Here is a 24,496-nt window from a genome sequence, read left to right on the forward strand (position 1 = left end):
ATATATCGGTATTTTTTTTTATTTTTTTTTTACCCATGTCCCCCTGCACCCCTCGCTATGGTCCATTCTGCGGGGTACAATGTGTCGATCACGATCGACACATTGTATTGGACCCGACTGTTTTAGATGCTCAATAAGCTGTCCTCCCACAAGATTGGTTGAAGTATGTTTGACCTTTGAGGCATTTTTTTTCCAGAAAAATGTTGCGCTCCAAACTGTACCACTTTTGGGGCACTGGAAGCTGAAGTACATTGCATTCTAGATGAATCCAAAGACAATATTTATTATTTGCACATGCGCACTGTTTGATGTTTGTTTTTTGTGTCTTTGCAGTGAAAAAAGCCAAGCTCGATGGACCCCAAGGTAAGATTTTTCCTCACAGGACTTCAGCTGGTTTGCCGCAATTGTATGAATTTCGGATATTTATCTGTAACATTGTTGCGCATCCTGCAGAAAAATTCAACACTTACGTGACGCTAAAGGTGCAGAATGTCAAGAGCACCACCATCGCCGTGCGCGGCAGTCAGCCGTGCTGGGAGCAGGACTTCATGTTGTGAGTCACTCTCTCTTTTTTGAAAAGCTTTATCGTTATTGCAGTTTATCCTCTCTTCTTGCGGAACATAATCTTGCCACCTGCATGCGGTTTACTGAGCCACATGTTTGTGTCATGTGGGGACATGGAGCAATTTATTTTGGGGCTGGTTTCATATCAGGATCAATCACATAGGTGTCAGCATTTTATTCAGTGGCTTTTTAGTTCATACACTTCCGCGTTTTCTTTGGTGTTAGATATGGAAGTTGTAAAATATAGAGAGCTTTAACACCAAATGGCAGATATAGGCAACTGTTAACAAGATTAAGTGAGGGTGCTATAGATCACATGAACACAAATGTCACCCTGCAGGCCTCAGTGGGCAGGCTCAGCTGTGGCATTTTAACTTATTTGTCATCTGCCCCCTTTGACTTCCTCAGCTTTTTAAAAATCATCTTACCTATATTTTTATACACTCAATGGACTCTTTATTAGGGTTACCAGCACAATCTGATGAGCTGCAATACAAGTGCTGGGGAATTCTTTCAAATAAAGCCTTCAAATGGACTCCTCTACCCGCCCCCAAAAATTTTCAATCCTTTCAATCTCACAACAAGAGGTTCCGCAATATAGCATCAGTCTTAGGGCAACTTTTGTCGTTTCTTTGTGCTCAGCTGCTCCTGCGTGTTCAGAAGCTTTTGAGTAATGACTGGAAGAATGAGACGAGTGGGTGGGAGGCGTTTTGTCTTGCTGGGCAGTTGCTCCTTTTGTGATTTAGCCAGTCGTGACTCATCAACATGGCGAAAAGAGCTGTGGAAAAAACTCCAAGTTATGAGCATGACATGATAACTGAAGGATCACTTTGGAGTTATAGCCAACGATGTCTGCTTAGCACTGCGCTACAGTGACTCCAGATAGCTTGATGAAAGTCAGTTATATATTTATAATTATTTTTTTTAATTGTTTGTATGGGTCGTTCCTTACACTAAATCGCCCAACGTGTGGTGTAGAGTGGCCAAGTGTTGGTGGTCGGATCCCAGTCGAATTCGAAACCGTCACGCAGTGTGCGGCGGCCCTGTATTCATTTAATTCAGTAGCACAAACCTTTATTAACTGTACAGGCAATGTTTCAGGCAACATTTTAAGATTCTAAAATGTAATCTCTGCTGCATTTTTGTAAGGCACTTTATTTTGGAATCAGTCAGTTCTCCCTTAAGGCTCTGCTGCTCACCGCTTAACTGGAACACATATGAGAGAGCACCTAACTCCTCTTCTGGCCTCCCCCGTTTTCATTGAATGGTTCTCCTTGTTGTCTCGTCCTTGTGTGCTGTAACTCCAGTAAATATAAAAAGCGGGGTATGGATTTAGAAAATTCCAAATCCCCAAACAGTTGGCACATCCGAGGAGTTTGAGTAAATGAAAATTACAGCACAGCTAATGAGCTCTTTCTCTGTAAATACCTGACTGTGTCCTTTGCCTCACCATCTCCCGCTCATTTCCTTTCATCATTTTTCCTCCTTTTATGAGGCGGCACAACATGCTGCCATTTGCTAGATTATATTCTCGGCTTCCAAGGAAACGGAGATGAATTTTCATATCAAGGCTGCGGCTATTATTCGGATTTGAATCAGTTAAGACTGTGTGCCTGAGCCTAGAGAGGCTTGCCTGCTTGTTGATGAGAGATATTAAGGGAGATGTTTTTTTTTTTTTTTTTTTTTTTGGTTGGTTGGTTTTGTTTTGTTTGGGTTTTTGGGGGGCAATTCCAAATATCTGCTTACCTGGTTGTATTATTTTGGGGCCTTGACTTTGACATCTGTGTTTTACCATGTCTTTGAGCTAACCGCCACTGCCTGTACAGTATATTACTCACCACATGAGGCATATTTGTATTAACAATTTTGTCTTTGCTGTCTGTAAGATGGAAGCGAGCCACATAATTCACTGTAGTTAGTCATGAAGAAACTGCATAGTGCGTGCTTGCACTTTTGTATCCTGTATATACGCTGGCAGGCTACTTGACAAGCAGCATGTCTTTTTCCAACGCATGATCTCCGTCAGCAGATTCAATCAGTGTTTATCCATCAACAGCGTTAAAGAGCAGGCACTTAGGCTGAATTGTGTGACAAATTAAAAAATAAACTCAGAACCACAAGGGGCATACATACATACATACATACATACATCTCAAATCTAAAATTTATTTATTTTTTTTTCATCGATTTTATGATCTGTCCTTTTTCACCCTTCTCCAACCTCCTGTCCCTGACTCATAGCGAGATAAATCGACTGGACCTCGGCCTAACAGTGGAGGTGTGGAATAAAGGCCTGATCTGGGACACCATGGTGGGTACCTTATGGATCCCACTGAGTAGCATCCGGCAATCCAATGAGGTATGTGGCATATAATAATTTACATCCTCACATAATATTACGCAGGACAAACTGACACATTATCTCCACTGATTGATAATTTGTGTTTTGCATTGCTCGTCTTTAATTCCCAGGAGGGTCCGGGTCAGTGGTTAACACTGGACTCCAATGTGATCATGGCCGAGAATGAAATCTGTGGCACCAAAGATCCAACCTTTCACAGGTTGCTGCTGGACACACGCTTCGAACTGCCACTAGGTTTGACTTGATGTTGTCAACTTAGGTCTTCATTAGAAATTGTTTGAGAATCATTTATCATTAAGATCAAATCAAGAGTACCCTTGCCAATGTTACATTCACTGCAGACATTCCAGAAGATGAGGCACGATACTGGGCCAAGAAACTTGAACAACTCAATGCCATGAGAGACCAAGATGTAAGAACTTCACTGTGTGTCTGCACTGTATCTATTTTTCTCTGCCTGTCCATTTCTTATATGGGTGAATCTCCGAAGGGAGAACATTTGCATAAAAGCTGCTACTCAATGTTTTAAAAAAAAAAAATCTCACTGGATCACAGAACTAAATGTGGTTTCAGTGCTTATTAGTTCTTAAACCATTCTTCTGCAAAATGATTAAAAGCCAGAACACTAATGATGCACCAGGTATGTCATGGCATTTACTCAGGGTCCAGTCAGATCAGATTGCCAAACTTTTTGAAACGCAGATCTCCTCTTTGGGGACTGAAAGAAAACGCCACCAGTTTGATAGACACTTCTGAAGTAACACATTTGCTAAGATTACCGGTACCTTAAATTATGTTATTGATAATTAACATGGTAATGATTTCTCACAATTATTATCAAGAGTGATTTAGCAATGCGATCCTTTATTTTTATAAATCTCTGCAGGTTATATGTTAGCATTTGAGTGTTATTGTGAACCCGTGTACAGTACAGAAAATCTATCATTCCACCCTGCAATAACAGGTCAAATAAATAATTGAAACCCCAAAATTCATGTAACATTCATGCACATAATGAGTATTTGTTAAGTTTTGAGTATAACTCTATTATCTATCTTTTGCTTTTTTTTTTGTTTTTGGATTTACATTCTAAGTATGCCTATCAAGAGGAACAAGAGAGGCCTCTCCAGGCACCGTCCACACAGTGCTGTAAGTGTAAATCTACCATCCACTTGCTCTGCATCAAACGCCTCTCATGGCATGTCATGATGTCTCGTTTTTATGCCGCTGCACTCCCTCCTCCCAGGCTCATTTAGCAACTAGACAAGAGGTTGAAATTGGGTAGGAAATGGTAATAAGGCTTAAGGGAGGCGGATGATAAACTGAGAGAAGACATAGTGCGACCGCCCGGTGTGAATTGACAATGAAGTGTGTAGTCCCATGTGTAGATGTCTTTATCATTCAGTTGTCACACTGTCATGAAAAATGAAGATGGCACAAACATGGAGCATGAAATCAACTTGAAACTACTTCTGAACCCTTTCATGAACCCTGTAACCTGATAACATGATAAGCCGTCCACTGTAGTAACTAACCGCTGTCCCTGCAAAGGTTAAGTTGGGGGCAAGCCCAAGAGTCTTCAACCCTCTGCAATAGCCTTCCTGTTTTATATTTCTGGACTGCTCACGTACTTTGTTTCTGATCCCGATGTGCTTTTTGCATCCCTTTATCTCTTTTGCAGGTAATTGGAGTCTGTGGGGAGATCAGCAAAGTAAGTCTTTGATGCATCTATGCTCATAAATCTGTATTGACTGTCCCCGTCTGAGCTGGAAATAATGATCTCATTGTGCAATTTCCCCAGTAGCCCTTTGCTCCTCTACAACTGCTCAAAAGACCTTTGCGGTTTTTCCTGTCCACAAATGTCTATATGTTGTGTTTGTGTGAACAGATGACGACCCGGACAGTGCCGTGGACGACAGGGACAGCGACTACCGCAGCGAGACGAGTAACAGCATCCCGCCTCCCTTTTATACCACATCTCAGCCCAATGCCTCCATGCACCAATATCCCATAAGGCAGCAGCACTACAGACACCCGTATGATGACGACATCCCCGACATGGACTATGACCGCGGGGACATGAGGTAGCGCATCACTGTCATCATCACCGCCGTTTGCTCGAATTAAACCGAGTGACTTCCGTGCAGCCTGCAGGTTGCCATGGAGATTATCGGCAAAGCTAATTCACAAAGAGAATCTTCTCATTAGATACACCCACACAGTCTAATGAGATCTAATGCAAGGTCTATAGCCACGATTGTATTTGTAAATGCACCATACAAGATGAAGCACTTTTAATTTCCATGTACTTCTTGCACAGACCATGGAGACATTCCATTATTGTCTATTCTAGACTACCACTCAATAGAGCACAGTCCACCGCCAAGGCCAAACAATCCTCAATGTCGTGCACATTCATTTGATTGAAAACTGCAGGCGAAACTCTTTCGCTGCGGTCCTGCAGTGTTTTGTTTTCCCATCACCGCTCCATCTGCTGGATCTAGTGCCTCAGTGGCCCCACTGCAAGCAGACTGCATGGGGATGGATGATTTTAGTTACGGCTGTGCTAAGTTACGAATGTGCTAATGCAGTGGTGCCCAACGTTTTTCGACCAAAGGTCTACTTTTCAAATAGCCAACCTCCCGCAATCGAGCCGGTACCGCAAGTGCTAGCATATACACACACGCACGCATCGATGCATATCTAAAATGAACAAAACAGAAAAATAAAGTAGATACAATAATTTGTGAGTTTGTGAAAAGGAAATCACTGCCTCCCTTAGTAGAGACCTGACACCTTTACAGCGTATTAAGTGCATGAACACCACTGTCGTAGCTCATGTGTGCCGATTTAAAATGCTTCTCCCGGCACTCTAGATTCCCATTCTTTGCCAGTGTCATTGGTGAATTGCAGATGAAACAAACTTTGAATGAGAATAAAAATATTTTTTTTAAAAATATCGCAACAGCTCTGATCACAAGCTGCAATTACAGGCTGCTCACCGCTCACAAATTCCGATGATGCAGGTCATGCACCACCATAGGTTAAAGGTGACTTGCTTTTTAAAGTTTTTTAATACTTTTTTGTGAAAGTAAAGCTGCTTAGGGTGCAGTGTACACTAACACAAAAATATAGAATATTAACCCACACAAATCTTTACACCTCTTGCGATCGACACGAGACGAGTCCACGCAGTACCGGTCGACCGTGATCGACTGGTTGGGCACCCTTGTGCTAGTTTAATGAATTAAACCCGCCTCTCACCGCACCACTGTAATTTGGTTGCCTAATTTTGCTACATTACATTTGATACAGTGCAAACTACAAAAACATTTCAAACACGTTCAATGAATGGCTCTCCATCTCGAACGAGACTATTTCATACAGCAACAGTAGGCTGTCTTTGGGTATCTAATATAATGTCCGATGAATGTGTGCTTTGTTGGAAAACAGGACGAACATGCCATGCTGTTAATGTCTAAAATCACAACAAAAAAAAAAAAACAGCAGAATATTCTTTTATGAATACGTCACTTTGAAGTCTCAGATTGTAACACCACCCCCTCCCCCTAAAACAACTTGGGTCGGGCGGCCATGTTTTGTTCCACGTTGTTCTACATGCTTTCCCCACTGTGCTCTTCCTCCCTCAGAGAATAAGCCTGGCTTCAGTGTATACAAGTACGCTGGGGCGCGGCGCACTGCTCTTGTATACAGGTTGCGTATGAACGTGTGGTTGTCTTTTGTGTGTGTGTGAGTGAGTGAGTGAGTGAGTGAGTGAGTGAGTGAGTGAGTCAGTGAGTGAGTGAGTGAGTGAGGAGCCTTTTTAATGAATCCGATGTGGTTTCCTTGCCTAAATTGAGCTCTACTGATGCTCCTCTCCCACCTCTCCCCACTCCCCTTTCCCTGCTCCTCTTACCAGACCCTATGATAGTTTAGATTTGGCCACCAACGGGCGCAGCGATATCGACTCAGGCTCAGGCTCGAGCCGGCGCACCAGTCGTCAGTATTCTCTAGACAGTAGGCATTCGCTGTCCGATAGGTGGGTCTCTGTACCTCCTCTGAGCTCCTCCTCTTCCTCCTGCTCCAGCCTGTGACTCAGTCTCGCTGTGTCGTCAGTGGTGGACTTGTCCCGTCCTCCTCGCTCACTGTGCTTGCATGCATGCGCTCTTTTACCCTATCTCTCTGTATATGTATACAAGAAAAAAAATCATGAATAATGCTGGTCCTGCATCTACTGTATCTTCAAATCACTTGGCTATTCGCCATAATGTGGTGCAGTGTAGTACCTGGGTGGGCTGCTAATTTTACTAAATTGTGTTTAGAATAACGACACTGTTAAAGAATTCAAAATTGTACTTGTAGAATTTAAGTCAATAAAGGCTGACTGGGCGTCAAACCAAATCCTGTCAGTATGGCATGGATGGCACTTAAAATTACCTCATCAATATTCTAAGAAACCAATCAATAACTTGCAGAAGAAATGGACAATTTTATCATCAATGGTTCGCGCAATCAGTTCTACCCCATTGTGAGAATTCCAAATGATCAATTATTATGCCAATCCATAGTCGGATTAACCTAACACCTTGTGTTTATCAAACAGAAATACAGTCAAACCTCGGTTTTCGAACACCTCGGTTCTCAACCAATTCGGTTTTCGACCAAAAATTTCGAGTTTTTTTCTGCCTCGGATGACGAACAAATTTCGGTTTTCGAACGAACTGAGCGCACTTGAATGCACCATTTGACTCCTCTCGCCTTCCTCACAACGAGGAAGTGACGCTTCCTCGTGTTGCTTTCCGTTGTGAGCAGACGTATTCAGTAAACATTTTTATTTTAAAAAGAGCGTGGTTTCGGTTTTCGAACAATTTTGGTTTTCGAACAGCCTTCTGGAACGGATTATGGACGAAAACCGAGGTTTGACTGTAACCCTATTTTCCATGCAATTGATTCAGTCAGTCACACGTTAAGCATTTGCCACGAGTGAGCAATTGTGCAACTTAAAAAAAAAAAAAGGGAGCACAGGTCCATGTTGATTTGTCCATTCATGCACGCTCACACTAAAAACCCAAGCACTACCCCTCTCTTCAGTGCAACCTCCAAAGTATATCATTGGACCAACATTACAAGAATCAATACAGGCAATAGAATAAGGCACGTGTGTGCGTCCATGCATCAAAGCACGTGTTTGTGTCAGACCTCTCCAAGACTTGGGACTTGCCACCTCCGCTCAATGGCTGCAAAATTTGAGAGCGTAGGGTTTTTAACCGATATCGTGTGTGTCCTCTGGATTAAATTGCAAATACAATGCAAATCCTATGTTTCATTATAATAACCCTGCTAAGAAAACAGGTGATGGAACAAACTCAACCCACCAACTGTCTTTGACCAATGTCACAAAGACTGAGGGGAAAAAAATATTTTGAATCCCTTTTTCCGGTCATTATTACTGTAGGTGGTTGGAAAACAGTATCATGACAACAAAGTTAGGCTCTTTGCCCAATCGAGCTGTTTTATGTTTTCTACTGCTTCCACTCAGCTGAAAGTTGGTTTTGCCTAGCTGTTTTTTTTTTTTTTTTTTTTTAATTCTGCACTGCTTTGCTCACTTGATTCCTTTTTACGTACTGCCAAAGGATATAATGAAACATGATGGTCCCTATTTTCGGAAAGAGGGGAACATGTACTCATTGTAAAAATATTCATTTTTGTGCCGGGGCAAGTCTGGTTTACTGTACTTGGGAAATTGGAGGACCACGCTGCGCCTCGTTGGGCATTTTGGCAGACTGTTGGCATTTTCTATTACACATCCAAATGACAATTTGTTGATAGATAGTGGGCTAGGCGGTCTAATTTGTGGCACAGGTGGTCTAACACGGGGTTGTCACAAACAGATGCACGATTAGGGGTGGAAGGCAGACTCCAAGCGCCCACTTCGCAGAGGCCAGCAAGTGGAGATCCTCTCGCAGAAATTTATAAACGTAATTTGCGTGCAACAATCGCCTTCATAGACCACAGTGAGTCTGTTATGCTTCGACCATGTAAATGAGGGGAGGAGCTTGGATTGGCCGGGAATCAAGTCTGCTGTTTTCACTCCCACGCCGCCACAAATACCCATTTCTTTATGAAAATAATACCAAAGAAGAAAAACCACCTACGAATGAGAGATGTTTTCTAGCCAGAGTTTGAGCTACACTGTATTAATTTGCATAGTAGACATGTGGCTACATGGCGCTGCAACCTATGCTAGTTCTATGATCGCTCAGTCCAGATTTATAGCTTTATTGTTGTATATATGTTAGTTGCTCCATGTACAGCATTTTGTATGCAGCGATGGCTGTTTGAAAGTGCTCTATAAATACAGTTGAATTGAGTTGAGAGCACTGTGGATGCAACGACTCCATTTTGATCACTTACAAATGACATTAGTGCAGCAGCAGGATTGGATTTTGGTTAAGAAATAGGATTATCCTGCAATATGAACAAGGCCGTAGATGCATCACAAGTCTTAACAACTCCCACCTCCAACATCCACTCTCAAGCTTGCTGGTTGGTTGAAAGTCACTCCTCTCCCACAAGTAGCTAGCCGTGTCCCTCTGTAGTCTCAACCTCAACACGACTCCCTTAAATGTCCCACTAACCAACACGTCAAGCCCTGCTAGTCCTGGATACTGCTTCTGCTCTTCAATGGATGCGTTGATATCACAGCTAGGTTTGTGTTTTCCCACTTTTCTCCCTCAGTCCAACAGACAGCCGCTATGCTTCGTCGGGCGAGCTAAGCCCAGGCAGTTCCCAGCTCAGCGAGGAGTTCATTCCTGAAGATGGCGAGAGCTTGCGCGGCTCAGAGTTCTACGACGAAAACGACTCGTACCACTCCTGCCACTCGTCTATTAGTTACGGCAAGGAGGACTTCCCTGGCTGGGATGGGGATGACCAGCAGGGCGTCTACAGTGACGAGGGGAGCTATGTCAAAGACGGCGGTGAAGACCGAGCGCTCTATGGCGACGAGGAGGGCGAGATGTACGAGGAGGAAGGAGCGTACAACTATGAAGATGAGGAGGAGATGCCGTACGAGGAAGACGAAGATATCTATCCAATGGCTGGCGCTCTTAGTGAGGAGCAGGAGCCCCCTTACATCCCTACGAGCACTGTTGCCACCCTAGCTCCCCCATCTGATAGCGTGTCCACCAGCAGACCTCCACTGGAAAAGCAAACCTCTTTACATCAGCAGCAGCCTTCCGATCAGCTCCAACCCTTAAGTACCACCCCGGTCCTCCCTCCTCTCAAACAGGATGACATTTTGCCCCCTTTCACATCTGACTCCGCCAACGTTCCCTTTGCAGCCGCCCAGCAAGACTTATTTACCACCACTGCCACTCCCATCAACAGCACACCCACCACCACCACCATTACATCACAGATTCCAGGATCTGATGCCAAGTTCCAGGAACCTGAGCCAAAGTCCGAGGTGCCTCTAGAGGAGCTCCCGCCACCGGAACTACTTCCGGCTGGGGAGAGCATCCCCCCACCCACTGAGGAGAAAACTGAGGAGCCTTCTGTACCCAGGCAAGTTCTCTCTATGCAGACGAGGAGGTATAGTTCAGTATGAGTAAACCTCCAAAGCTGAACACAATCTGACGCTAGTTGAAGTTGTTCTCATATCAAAACAAATTTTCTCGTAGGGAATTTGTTTATTCTAACTGCAAACTGTCGCAAGCTACCATAAACTCTATTCTTAAACATGGTGATGTTTTTTTTTGGTAACATGCACGTGTGAAGAGCAGAGGTTAAGAAGTTAACCATTACATCACAAAACAAAAATAAAGTGGACAGTACAAAACTCAACTTTTTTTTCTCACATTGATGCGTTTGCTATGCTTGAATATGGATTCATTGTGTAATCGAAAGGCGCTGGCTTCATATATTCGTTTTGGCAGCTGTTTTATTGGTATTGATGAATTTACACAAAGGGATATTGCACATCCGTAGTTAATTGCATCTTCTTGCACATCACCAGCTTCCCAAAGAGGGAACTCATGGAACCCGGTCCTGCCAGAGCCAAAGCCAACTGGCTCCGATTGTTCAGCAGAGTACGACTGCAGTTACAAGAGGTACACATTGACTGTATATTTGTGTTGGCAATATGTGAATTGTTACAGTCGTGAATTCGTTTATAAGTTGCTGCATCTATTCCTGCATGATTGTTTTTTTTTGTTGTTGTTTGTTTGTTTTACCAGCTTTTGTGGAACATTGCAATGTTTCTTTGGATTATATTGTCTTGTGTTTTATTCAGTAGTTTCTGTTTACCCCGTGCTTGTTTTGCCATTTCATTGCTTTCTTTTCAGTGGTTTGCCACACTCACATAGCGATTTGCATGTAGTCCATTCTGATTCCTCCCTCTGGCTGGAGCAGACTCTCAGGTGGGTGTTGTGTGTTAATCCGCATAATTTATTTTTAATTTGACTTGAACACTTCATTGATATGTTGAAACACCAATACAAGGAAAGATGGTGAGGGGCAGCAGTCTATAAATCTAAAATACACATCATCATAGATTCTATAACACGATATACACAATAGAGAATATTATGGTATGAGTACTATACAAAAGTTGGTGTAAACAGAAGCGATACTATCATACTTTTTGATACATTTTTATTTGCTATATACAGGACAATGCTAATGACTATTGCTGCTGTTCACATTCACTTCTGTACAAAAGCAGTTGAGAATGATATCAACACCAACAGTATCAACTCTCAGCACTGGAGTGAGTTTAGTTTTGTAAGCTGCCAAAGTTGATTCAGTATTTTAGGTGGATCCATGCTTTTTGCAATATGAAAATACCAATTATGCCATGCCATGATAATCTTATTTTTTTAGCAATTGCTCTAATGGCACCTGGCGAGGTCCTGCACCACCTGTTTTTTCCCCCACGTTCATCCTTTTGTGTTCTCCACAGGCCCGAGGCGAGAGTGTCGGCATTGCCTCTTTGCTGTTATCAGCGGGGTAAGTATTGGCTACCATGACGCATCACATCTATAGCTGAGTAAGTTCTCATCCTTGATATATGCGCGTGCTTTCTCTTCAGGATGGGCGGTGCTCTTTACAGTATCGACAGCATGCCAGACCTCAGGAAGAGGAAAGCGATGCCTCTCGTCAGAGATCTGGTAGATTTAATCACTTTAAATTCTCCACTGTCCATAAATTACTCAGCTTCAGCAGACAGGCTGTGCTCTTCTTTATCGTATTCCATCTGCAGTGTGGCGTCTTGGCTTTCTGCCCTTTCCATTCCCTCCTTGACTTAGGCACCACGTAAAAGTGGACATGTAAACTGACTTTTGAATTGCTTGTTTACACACATTTGGGGTTACAGAGTGCCTGTCTGCCCATCAAGTGTGGGTGTGACTTGGAAGCTCCCTGTGTGAACGTCCACACAGGGAGGTTTGCAAGGGAACCACACAGAACTGACTGTCATGTCCAAGCCAAAAACCAAGGACACCTGCTGTGTTGTTGGACGCACAGATAATTATCACACTATATAATACTAAGAGTCACAAACGTAGCAACCACAGCCAGAAACAAAAGGAATGTTGCATACTGTAGGTACAAGCCACATAAGTGACATAAAGTTTATAGGTAACCATGAAGTCAATCCTGTTGTATCATCGACATTCCATCTTGTTCAGGAATATATTAATGTACTCATTTTTTTAAATTGTGTCCTTATTGTCCCCTTTTGTCCCCACCATCATATAAATCCCACAGGCTATGGTGAGTAACAAAACTGTTTTTCTCATAAATTAAATGCAGTACTAGATCAATAATCACAGTTTGGTTACCTGTCTACTTTCTCTCCTGTTAATCAGTCACTGGTCCAGAACTCCAGGAAGGCAGGCATCACCTCAGCCCTGACATCCAGCACCTTGCATAATGAAGAGCTGGTCAGTCTTATCAATTAAATGGAAATACAGAGTAACCTCTTGTTTGTACTTCAAAGCAATTTTGCATGTAGGAAATATGGAACAAAAACGATACATATCATTTTATATCTTGAGGCTAAACGTAGCCAGTGTACATTTCACTATTATTATTGCCAATTCCTTGGTGACATTGACAACCGGTAAAAAGGCTCCTCTTAAATCTGCCATGACCATGTGTCTCCTATATTATTGTAGAAGAGTCATGTCTACAAGAAAACCCTGCAGGCCCTCATCTATCCCATCTCCTGCACCACGCCGCACAATTTCGAGGTGTGGACCGCCACCACGCCCACTTACTGCTACGAGTGCGAGGGGCTGCTTTGGGGTATCGCACGCCAGGGCATGCGCTGCACTGAGTGTGGCGTCAAATGTCACGAGAAGTGCCAGGATCTGCTCAACGCCGATTGTCTGCAAAGTAAGAGATGATAAATCACAGGCACCGTTATTAAATATTCAGAACTACCAACAAAGTCCCCTGTGAATTATGCTGCCATAGTGTCTGTTCTAACCCATTTCATAACATTGACTTTTTAAATGTCATTGTTTTTCTTCCTTGAGAGGATATTAAAAGCTATTCATCTTTTGTTGGCATCCACTGCTCCTCCTCAGAAATATGCTTTCAATCCCTATGTTTCCTCTTTTTGCTCACTTTTACTCCTACAGTGTAATGGCGACGTGCACTTACCGGTCATAATGTTAGGTATACCTACTGTTGCAGCCGAATAAAATCTTTTGCAAGAGCTGTATCAAAAATTCGATCATGGATTGATACAGCTCACCTTTGAGTGACACAGTGAATGAAGTGTTTCTGTTATTTCATAAGTATTATATTTATGTGAGTTCTAGTTATCTTTGTACAGGCAGAATTTTCATCCCACTTAGCTTTCTTGTATTGAATTTCATTAGATTAAGTAGGTTGATATCCACCTTTCGCTAAATATTTCATTCTTTTTACTGTCATCCAGGAGCGGCGGAGAAGAGCTCCAAACATGGCGCAGAGGACCGCACTCAGAACATCATCATGGTCCTCAAAGATCGCATGAAGATCCGTGAGAGGAACAAACCGGAGATCTTCGAACTCATTCAAGAGGTCTTCTCCGTCCCCAAGGCCACGCACGGCACCCAGATGAAGCAGATCAAACAGAGCGTGCTCGACGGCACCTCCAAATGGTCGGCCAAGATCAGCATCACGGGTGAGTGGGACTCGAGATTGGTCATTGCACTCACAAAATACACTGACTTGGTCTGTGTGTGTTTTTTTTTTAATTCCCTTTTCCCAGTGTTATGTGCACAAGGTTTACAAGCCAAGGATAAAACCGGCTCCAGTGATCCCTACGTCACCGTCCAGGTGGGAAAGACCAAAAAGAGGACCAAAACCATCTATGGCAACCTCAATCCTGTCTGGGAGGAAACCTTCAATTTGTGAGTGTTTGTTCTACTTTGTGCGTATAATTTTGAAGAAGAAAATTATTTTAATCCAGTTTGGAAAAAGGCTGTATTAAAACAAAATGTGGAAAAAGTTGGGCCTGTTTTCCGGATCCTTTACTGTATGTTCAGTGTTACTCCTGTGGTGTCTCTGTAGTGAATGCCACAACTCCTCGGATCGTATCAAGGTGCGAGTGTGGGATGAGGATGATGACATCAAGTCCCGCGTAAAGCAGAAGTTCAAACGGGAGTCCGACGACTTCCTCGGGCAAACCATCATCGAGGTCCGCACTCTGAGTGGAGAGATGGACGTATGGTACAACCTGGGTTAGTTTTACAGCTTTGTGATGTCCTTCGGTAGTCTAAGCTGACTTATTTTTAATGCGTTTCTGTTTGTCTCTGTGCTCTCCTCAGACAAGCGTACAGACAAATCAGCCGTTTCAGGGGCAATCCGCATGCACATCAATGTGGAGATTAAGGGCGAAGAGACGGTCGCCCCCTATCACGTTCAATACACTTGTTTGCATGAAGTAAGTTTTTGTCTATTTTTACAGGGCCGAAATTTGATTTAAAACGGGACAAGGCCTCCATATTTCAAACATTATTACTTGTTGCATGTTAGGTCATACTCACAATTTTTTTTTAATTTTACGTAAGATGGAAATTTAGCCCCTGACTGATTACTGTGTAAGTGCACACAGTTTGTGGCAATATCCCGCTTTGCTGGATTCTGTGTAAAATGCTTAGGCAGCTGAAAAAAAAACTGAAATGGCTCTCACGCTCCAACTTTTTTTTTTAATGCAGCGTATTTCTTTATGGCCTTACAGTCAAGATGATGCGCTGTGTTCCCACCTGGAGTTTGCTTATTTATGTTGCCTGGCAACTGTTATACAATGCATCTTACAAAGCAATCATTACAACCATTGATTACCTTTTGGAGCAGGAATTGTCTAAGAAAGTGTCGTGAAAATACAAATATAAGTGTTTTCTCCAATAGGTTAAATATTGTCTTTGTAAATTGTAATGTTTAACTCCACTTGATGGCCCACTCAAGTTTGGGAAAGATTGACTTTGGGTTTACTCACACGAGACCATTTCTGCTTAAGCTGATTTGACACCTAACGTTCTATCCGTTCGGCTAAGAGTTTGTTTTTTTTAATGTGTATTCAAGTTCAGTCCACTTTCATACAAGTTCAGTACATTACTGAAAAAGGATCACTGTGTGCAGTTATTCATTAAAAAAAAAGGCAGGTTAGATAATATAAATGAAAGATTTCAAACTAATACACGTGCATGTGATCTTTTCCTCGACTCCTCTCGCAATCTATTTTATTTTTTTTCCTGCAGAACCTCTTCCACTTTGTGACTGACATCCAGAACACGGGTGTGGTGAAGATCCCCGATGCCAAAGGAGATGATGCGTGGAAAGTGTACTACGAGGAGACGCCTCAGGAAATAGTGGATGAGTTTGCAATGCGTTACGGAGTGGAGTCCATCTACCAAGCCATGACGTGTGTTCGCATCTATAACCGTACATAGAAATGATAATGAATTTATATCAAAGTGTTTCCAAAAGGCAGATATGTTTGCCATTTTTTGCAGTCACTTTGCCTGCCTGTCATCTAAGTATATGTGCCCGGGTGTGCCCGCGGTGATGAGCACCCTGCTGGCCAACATCAATGCCTACTACGCTCACACCACCCAGGCTACTAACAACGTCTCTGCCTCAGACCGCTTTGCTGCGTCCAACTTCGGGGTGAGTGGTGGAACTCAAATGCAACCAATGCTACTTTTTTGACACATTGGACACCATCTTAGGCACACTAGCAAGCGCCAAAATCAGCAAATAAATAATATAATTTGGACTTTTTACAAATATGTTTATAATGATGTTTGTGGGGGAGCGGAAGGTGGTCGCTCTGTTTGGTAACCTTATTTAGCTACATAAAACACCTCTCGTGTTGTTAATGTAATGCAATTTTGGAAACAACTTTTGTATTAATAACAGCAGTTAGTGTAAATGTACGTAATGAATGTGTATTTGCTGTATTTTTTTGCTGTAATTTTTAATAAGAGAATCCAAGTACAACAATTCTGCAAACATGTCTACATTGAATATGTATTTCCTAACACATCATTTAAGATTATATTTCATTGGCACATACGTCTCCACACTATTTTACTTCAAATTCACTGATAATCGCTTGTTTTGCTCTATTATATTCACAGAAAGAACGATTTGTCAAACTTCTTGATCAGCTTCACAACTCCCTGAGGATCGACCTGTCCATGTATCGAGTAAGATACAGTCGCTTTCTAGACCACCGTTTGCTTAGATCTGGGGTCACCAACGAGAGAGAGAGAGAGAGAGAGAGAGAGAATTGCATTTCCTCATGTAAACTGTATAATTTGGGCTATTTTATTTGTGGGTGGCGATACTTCGTTTTACCTGCCGCCAATTACACTGGTCAATATACAGGTAATTGCAAATATGTACACTTCTTGTGTGACTGCAGAACAACTTCCCTGCCAGCAGTCCCGAGAGGCTGCAGGACCTCAAGTCCACAGTGGACCTCCTCACCAGTATCACCTTCTTCAGGATGAAGGTACCACCTCTTCCTCACTCTTCCTTTCGTAGACTTTGTCCTTTTCTGTTCATGGACTAAAACGTGTGTGTGCGTGTGTGTGTTTACTCAGGTTCAAGAGCTGCAGTCTCCGCCCAGAGCGAGCCAAGTGGTGAAAGACTGCGTCAAAGCCTGTCTCAACTCCACTTATGAGTACATCTTTAACAACTGCCATGAACTCTACAGCCGCGAGTACCAGACAGACCCGGTGAGCAGCTCAGTGAAGGACTAAAACTGCGCTTGACTTAATGTACTTTGGGGCCTTCAAGCAAAGACAATTACATTTTCTGTTAGGGACAGAAGGTGTTTATAGTATCATCTTGACAAGATAAGTAGGTCATGTCAGGCTTTAGATCTAGAACATGCATAATTTGCTTTTACAGTAGACCCCGCTATGATGCCCCGAGCTCCCTATTTGTGGGGGATTTCTTTTTTTTTTTTAGCACCAAAAAAAAAAAACCTTGAAAAACAAGAACACGTGCAGCTGCCTGCAGATCTTCATAATAGTGTACAGTATTTTATGTTCACTCTGGTTTCTGCTGTAACCATTACAATAGGGAGTTGGGGAATATTGTATACATTTATTGTACCATTACACTGTTTATGTCTTTGGGTTCTTCAGTTTTCAAGACAGGAATACCGTATACTACCTTTTTGCTCTTTGGATTGATCAGTCATGCATACAGTACTGGTAGTTCTATTTCTTTCTTTCTTTATTTATATCCAGGCTAAGCAGGGTGCAGTGCCTCCAGAGGAACAGGGACCCAGCATCAAGAACCTGGACTTCTGGTCCAAACTCATTACCCTTATTGTCTCCATCATTGAGGAAGACAAGAATTCCTATACGCCCTGCCTGAACCAGTCTGTCTTTACCAAATTCTCTATCACCATCTGTTGTTTTTCTTTCCTTTCACTTTCTTCTTTTGTTTCCCATCCAGATTCCCCCAGGAGCTCAATGTGGGTAAAATCAGCGCTGAAGTGATGTGGAACTTGTTTGCTCAGGACATGAAATATGCAATGGAGGGTGAGTCAACACAGTAGAGCCTCTGCTCCTTAGAGTAATGCTACAGCTCCAGCCGGCATTGGCACAGCACCAATGACAATGAATATGATCCGCATTTTCACCTTGATTTGTGTATCATTTGCAATTTCAAGACGATTAGTTTAGAATTGAACTCCAGCAGAAGAAAAACAATCGTGTTTAAAACTTCAATTACATGCTTATGTGATTTCTATCAATTTTTTCACTTCAGTGAGTCCAGTATATGGATTTTTTTTCTCCCCACGACAATTTGGGGGGACCTCATATTTGTAATGTTCCTAAGACTGTATAGTCTATATGTCAAAAAGTGGGTTGGAATTGGGTAGAAAATTTGTTGTTGTCAGGGGGATTTCTCCCCCTAAAAGCGTGGCAGCAATATTTAGCGGTATTTATAATATTACTCACAAAATTAAATATTGTCCATATATGCTACCGTTGTGCACAGAATACAAGGCTTACTTGCAAGCAGACATCTGGGAGAAACCGAAATCTTGATTCATAGCTTGTTCTTCTTTTCGCAGAACATGAGAAAAACCGCTTGTGCAAGAGTGCCGATTACATGAACCTGCACTTCAAGGTCAAGTGGCTTTACAACGAGTACTGCAAAGATCTGCCTTTCTTCAAGAGCAGAGTGCCTGAGTATCCTGCGTGAGTTGGAGCCTGCAGTGTGCCGCAATGAAAGTCTACAATTTTTGCCATAAATATTCAAACGTTCCCTACAGGTGGTTTGAGCCTTTCGTGATCCAGTGGCTGGATGAAAACGAGGAAGTTTCTCGGGACTTCCTGCACGGCGCTTTGGAGAGAGACAAGAAAGATGGGGTAAAAGCTTCTCTTCTCTCTTTTTTTTTTTTTCTTTCAAAATCCCCCCAAATTGCTGAGCTGCTGTTGTTGTTCAGGCAGTTTGAATGTAATGTGCTCTTTTGGGCTTGCTCAAAGCTTACAGTGGGCATCTGATGTCAATTCAACATCAAATATGACATCAAACACTTAAATCAAATTGTCATCATAATTTGGTTAAAAGTGTTAATCAACAGGACATCAATCCTTTGACATCCATTTGATGTCAAATAATGATTTTAATGTTCTTTTCATATCACTTCAATATCAAGCTTCTTTGCAATTTCACCCAAATAATGAAATTGATGTCATTTTGACATTGTTGTCAAACTTTAGAAAAAAAAGAAAAGAAAAAAAAAGCACAGTTGGAAAGATACCGTCTTGTATTGCGAACACAATAGGCTTTATTTACGTTTTGTCTTACCAGATGTTCAGTGGGATTTCCTGTGAGACGGTGCCAACCTAACCCTTTGGGCATATGATGTCAATTCAACATCAATATCACATAAAAATCCAATATTCCACGTCAAATTGATGTCATGTGCCAATTCTGTTTAAAATACAAAACGCTGTATGAGATTTGACATCTCTGCAGTTTTTCATGCACATGACCTTTAAAATAGCAATTTTATAGCATGTATTGTATTGCCAAGTCTTTTGTATGTTATCATCCCAGTATTATTTCAATGTCATGTCAAGTTTTATGCAGCAGCGTTTTGATGTCGAATATATTGATGCACAATGTATGATGCAGTAATTGCACGTGTGATTGATCCATTGGTTGGACCTTTTTACAACCATAAAGGAGGTCAAAGCTTCTGCGGGCTATTCATCATGGTAGTCAAAATCTTGACCAATCTTTAACATCAAATTGATGTCGCAGTGCCCGCTGGGCTATCACTTTCCTCCTCCCTTGCAACACCTCCTCCCACTCTTTCCCCATCTCCTATTTCAAAGACTCCTTGGCATTAATAACACAGAAACAGCAATGCGCAATGTGCCTGCACGCTTCAAATAGCTGTGTGAGTTGTTATAAAGGGGGTTCTTATGAAGAGAACCCTGAATTAAACACCTCATTTCAGAGATTTCACTGCAGGAAAACTATCCTTACCTCATTACCGAGACTCCCTGGAAGGACACCTGAGCACTCTGTTCAATGTGTAAAAATAGACATGAAACAACAGCCAGTTGTGATATCAGCTATACAGATGGTGGCATTTCCTGGTAGACAACTGGGTTTTACGAACCTTTTCAAGCCATGACCTGAATTACAAATTTGGTACTCCCATTTCTATACCTATCTGCTTATATGCGGGCATATTTCTGAAAGTTTTTTGTATTATTGCGGGTAATCAATCTTAGCTGCTGAGGTCAGCCCATACGCGAGCACAAAAGCTCAAAAAGTGTGTATGACTCAAATCTGTTCAGAATGGAACACAATTTTTTGTTTGTAGCGGGGCCCCTATGAAAATGGCCAAAATGAGCCCAAAATGTCAGCTTCAAACCAAACAGGTGTCTTTATGAGTTTTTATGACTTTGTCGTGAGTATACTTGTGACAGATATTTATTTGATTTCCCTTCCTCTTGTCATTCATACTTTTTGTATCTGTCTTTTCTCTATTACAGTTCCAGGTCACATCAGAGCATGCCTTGTTCTCTTGTTCTGTCGTGGATGTGTTTTCCCAGCTCAACCAGAGCTTTGAGATCATCAGGAAATTAGAGTGTCCAGATCCGCAGATCGTTGGACACTATATGAAACGATTTGCTAAGGTCAGTCATCCACACTTAAGTCATCCCCAAAATACATTTCTGTCATCAAGGGCCCCAGGGCTGAGCCTTGAGGTGCACCAGGGTCACCACTGTTGTATGTACCAGCACTAAACGTAAATAAAATCTTTGGATGTTTTTTTTTTGTTTGTTTTTTCTTGTGCCACTATCCAGACTATCAGCAACGTACTTCTGTCATATGCTGACATCATCTCCAAGGTGTTTGCCAACTACATCACCATGGACAAAGTGGTAAGAGGAGAAACACACGTCTGGGCCTTGTTTTTAAAGTTTTTAACGCTGAAAGAGACAGAATGATGTCATTTACAAAGTAATTAATTTTATCTGGCCTAGCCCTGCATCCTTATCAACAACATCCAACAGCTGAGAGTGCAGCTGGAGAAGATGTTTGAGGCCATGGGTGGAAAAGATGTGAGTCCCCCTGTTTTTTCCCCGTCGATGCCTCCTTCCTAATTAGGGCAACTGACCTGACTGGTCAACATAAAACGAGATTATTCAATTATAGGCGATACAATTACAATTATGCACTGAGTCAAAATCCTATATTGTGCTTAATACTCTTGGATTTAACTGTATATTGACTCTTTGGACTTTGTAGCGAGTGACCTAAAAAGGCTTTGTGTTTCTATGTGTTCAGCTCTGTGTTGAGGCCAGCGACATTTTGAAGGACTTGCAAGTTAAACTCAACAATGTCATGGATGACCTCAGTAGAGTCTTCTCTGTCAGGTACTGGGGCACACACTCATATTCTCGAGTGCACTCCGCATTTCCCTTTTGTTTAATTTCATTGCAAATACTTTTTTTAAAACAGTTTTCAGCCTCATATCGAAGAGAATGTGAAGCAGATGGGCGACATCTTGGCGCAGGTAAAAGGAACGTCGAATGTCGGGAATGCCAGCAGTGTGGCCCAGGATGCTGACAACGTCCTGCAACCCATCATGGAGTTCTTGGACAGCAAGTGAGTCAATCACTAGATAGATAGATAATACAACTTGCTTTTCACAGTCGTATTCTCCAAGAGTCTCTATTTTCTGTCAATTTTTCATCCTTGTTTTCTGTCTCTCTTACCCCGTCTCATCAGCCTGACTCTGTTTGCCAAGATCTGTGAGAAGACCGTGTTGAAGCGCGTGCTGAAGGAGCTTTGGAAGCTGGTGATGAACACCATGGAGAAAACGATTGTCCTGCCGCCGCTCACCGATCAAACGGTGAGTGTGCATCAAATTGCGGACACGCACAAGAAGCCACCATTTACGAGTACATCAAAATGGCTGTATAAACCTATAAATCTTGCCAATCCCAACGGATTGGTTTGCCTTGTAAGCATGGAAGTTTAAACCACATCCACACACACACACAGGAGTAACAAACCTCTTTTAAACAGTAGCTCAGACATTTATCTACCTGTGTCTCGAACACAGAATCCACACATTGACACATCAATTACATGATTCAATAACATCATTAACACATCTGGTGAGATGTTTAAAAAAAAAAAAGGGAACTAACTGTTGTAAAGGTTGTAAAACTTCACAGTCATGTCTCGGTATTACGGAATACCTACCTCTCTGACAGCGATAACACTACAGTGTTCCTGCGCTTTGTCGTGGTTCATCGAGTCACAACACACCAATGACGATACATTTTTGGACATTTAATTCTAAGAAGTATAAATATAATTTTAAGCATGTGGGAGCATTTCAGTATTTTGCTGTAAAACCAAAATCACATAGAGTGGGTAAGTGTGGAACGAATCCCCCGCGAAACATTCTTTACCTGCTACATTCTGCGTCGGTGTCATCCTTTGGAACAGCGACATGAATAAAGGCGAGAAAATGCCTCCGCTTTCACAGGAAATAAACACATCCGTACACAATTTCTGTTGTTAAGTCGCCATGACAGGAAACGAAGATGGGGGCGGAACGTGTGGAGAGTGCTGTGATTCAAGACGGCTCTTTTGTCTCCGATAAACAAATAACATGGACAACAATCAACCCACACAAGCGCGCACACAGGATATTCCACATTTCACACAAAAGGAGTGCATCATATCAATCATTTGCATACCAGCTCAGGTCTGCTCTCCACTATGTCAGCCAGTGTTATCCAAAGGATGTGGTCCTCTTTCCAAAAAAAAAAAAAAAAGGTATACATTTTGGAAAGCAGCCTGTTGTTTTGTTTTATTTCATATATGTGTGCTCTGTTTGTGTTTGGTTATCATTTGAAGAGCCTCATATCACGGTAAAAAAAAAAAAAGTGGTTACAAAGTAATATTCAAGTCCTCCACGCTTCTATGCTTGGTTCTTAATCCAGTCGTGAAGACCGGAGTCAATTGGTTCCCTCCTGGACTTGCGATGGTATTTTTTTGTGATTGATGTGGGGCTCTTTGCAGCTTGACTGACCCTTCTTTCTGGTTGTTGTGATTACTATTACATCCTGCTCCCACCGCTCTCCCTACACAGATGATTGTAAGTACAGCGCTCCTGCGTGTGTGTCTGTCTGTTCGTCTGCGGTGATTGGTTTCTTCTGGTTGGTTTCTTCTATGTGTGGCTGCGATCTCCCCCCTGTTTGTTAGTTTGTCTTTTTTTGGACCCACCCTGCATCTCACCGTCTCACCAGCCTCTCTGGCGTCTGCTCTTTTCTTCCAGTGTTAATTAAAAAAAAAGAACAAAAAGCAACGATGACACGGAAAATAGATCGTAGTCGACGAGGAAAATAGATCATAGTCATGACCAAATTGTTTTTTTGTTTGTTTTGTTGTCGTCGTCGATAGAGGCACACGTTTGGATAGTGTGAAAGTCATTGAGAAGTAGCTTCATTAATGCATTCCATCCTTATTTTACACTTTTTAAATTGCTATTCATATCAAACCGATTTTTTTTTTCTTACTTCAGATTTAGCGATTTTGTTTGTAAAGGTGCTTAACTGCAATCAAGTCATCATTTTACCAAATTTAGATAAAAAGAAAAATTAACACTGTTCTTCTCCCCGTCTCCTTTTCTGTCCTACTTTGTCTTTTGAGAAGTCAGACGCATGGTGCATTTCTGGTTGTAAAAGACTCCCTGTCCTTTCTTTAAAAAAAAAAAAAGAAAAGAAAAAAATCTCAACCAATCAGTGCTTTCCTTCTTTGGTCTCCTCTTCCTGAGTCCGCTGCTCACACAGGAAGTGGCACCCCTCTCGTGTGCCTGGTATTACCTACTTTCTTCTCATGCACCGGGACCCCATGCCCTCAGTCAAATCCCTCGGATGCCCCCCGCCCCCTCCCCACACACCTTTTCACACCTGTTTGAAGTGTTGCCCCTCTCAAACTCCCCCTCTGTGGGTTTGTTGCTTGCATCTGATCTCTTTCAACACTGCAGTCTTCTCCCAGTGAACTGTACGACGCTATACTGTGCTGTCTGTCTCTCTGCAGACCTTTCATGTTGGTCTGTCCCAGGTTTGCTCATGTTCTGTTGTTCACCAGGACGACTGTAATAACGGTGCTTTTTATGTCAGTATTGCCCTCATAACCACAGTGTGTTTACCGTCACATACGGTCCAAGAGGTTGTCAAGCAAGGCCGATTTTGGTTCTAAAAGGTTCATTTGGTGTGGGTCAAAAAAATGATCGTATGACGCTCTTGGTGATGATGTAAAGGTGGTCTTAAGGGTGGGCATTCAAAGAACGTTATAAACACAGGTGCATTTTGGCAAGATTAGCAGTTAAGTGTTAAATAATGATGTGGTTCAAAACCACAAATCCATCAAGGCGATGGATCAACTGTGGTCAACAGAAGAAAAAAAAAAGTGATCAATGTCTGGGGTGAACTTCCCTAGTAATGACTTTCCCCTGTGGTATAAGATCTGCGGTTCTGTGGCGCAACGGTTCACACTCTGGAC

The 24,496-nt window shown here is 42.3% G+C and overlaps 1 protein-coding gene across 9 annotated transcripts in view; it reads left to right on the forward strand.

Annotated features, from left to right (window-relative positions):
- The window catches only part of unc13a (unc-13 homolog A (C. elegans)), a 43,236-nt gene that overhangs the window by 6,797 nt on the left and 11,943 nt on the right, over positions 1 to 24,496 (forward strand). For 4 of the 9 annotated variants that reach the window (XM_019897238.1, XM_019897241.1, XM_019897239.1 and 1 more), the window contains exons 2-36: positions 334 to 363; positions 454 to 553; positions 2,806 to 2,923; positions 3,037 to 3,160; positions 3,268 to 3,338; positions 4,021 to 4,075; positions 4,608 to 4,637; positions 4,815 to 5,010; positions 6,846 to 6,965; positions 9,665 to 10,489; positions 10,941 to 11,034; positions 11,886 to 11,932; positions 12,015 to 12,093; positions 12,692 to 12,697; positions 12,793 to 12,867; positions 13,102 to 13,321; positions 13,872 to 14,099; positions 14,187 to 14,328; positions 14,489 to 14,658; positions 14,746 to 14,861; positions 15,679 to 15,842; positions 15,934 to 16,087; positions 16,561 to 16,629; positions 16,848 to 16,937; positions 17,029 to 17,163; positions 17,683 to 17,816; positions 17,894 to 17,979; positions 18,519 to 18,645; positions 18,720 to 18,816; positions 20,461 to 20,604; positions 20,776 to 20,853; positions 20,956 to 21,033; positions 21,260 to 21,348; positions 21,434 to 21,580; positions 21,704 to 21,827. In XM_019897238.1, the coding sequence (XP_019752797.1) occupies positions 334 to 363; positions 454 to 553; positions 2,806 to 2,923; positions 3,037 to 3,160; positions 3,268 to 3,338; positions 4,021 to 4,075; positions 4,608 to 4,637; positions 4,815 to 5,010; positions 6,846 to 6,965; positions 9,665 to 10,489; positions 10,941 to 11,034; positions 11,886 to 11,932; positions 12,015 to 12,093; positions 12,692 to 12,697; positions 12,793 to 12,867; positions 13,102 to 13,321; positions 13,872 to 14,099; positions 14,187 to 14,328; positions 14,489 to 14,658; positions 14,746 to 14,861; positions 15,679 to 15,842; positions 15,934 to 16,087; positions 16,561 to 16,629; positions 16,848 to 16,937; positions 17,029 to 17,163; positions 17,683 to 17,816; positions 17,894 to 17,979; positions 18,519 to 18,645; positions 18,720 to 18,816; positions 20,461 to 20,604; positions 20,776 to 20,853; positions 20,956 to 21,033; positions 21,260 to 21,348; positions 21,434 to 21,580; positions 21,704 to 21,827 (4,562 nt within the window). Of the gene's footprint in view, positions 1 to 333; positions 364 to 453; positions 554 to 2,805; positions 2,924 to 3,036; positions 3,161 to 3,267; positions 3,339 to 4,020; positions 4,076 to 4,607; positions 4,638 to 4,814; positions 5,011 to 6,845; positions 6,966 to 9,664; positions 10,490 to 10,940; positions 11,035 to 11,885; positions 11,933 to 12,014; positions 12,094 to 12,691; positions 12,698 to 12,792; positions 12,868 to 13,101; positions 13,322 to 13,871; positions 14,100 to 14,186; positions 14,329 to 14,488; positions 14,659 to 14,745; positions 14,862 to 15,678; positions 15,843 to 15,933; positions 16,088 to 16,560; positions 16,630 to 16,847; positions 16,938 to 17,028; positions 17,164 to 17,682; positions 17,817 to 17,893; positions 17,980 to 18,518; positions 18,646 to 18,719; positions 18,817 to 20,460; positions 20,605 to 20,775; positions 20,854 to 20,955; positions 21,034 to 21,259; positions 21,349 to 21,433; positions 21,581 to 21,703; positions 21,834 to 24,496 lie in introns of all 9 variants that reach the window. The other 5 variants (XM_019897237.1, XM_019897240.1, XM_019897245.1 and 2 more) reach the window with 3 other exon arrangements.

Source organism: Hippocampus comes, unplaced genomic scaffold (assembly GCF_001891065.2).
Source record: "Hippocampus comes isolate QL1 unplaced genomic scaffold, H_comes_QL1_v1.1 scaffold22, whole genome shotgun sequence".
In the NCBI taxonomy this organism is placed as follows: Eukaryota; Metazoa; Chordata; class Actinopteri; order Syngnathiformes; family Syngnathidae; genus Hippocampus; species Hippocampus comes.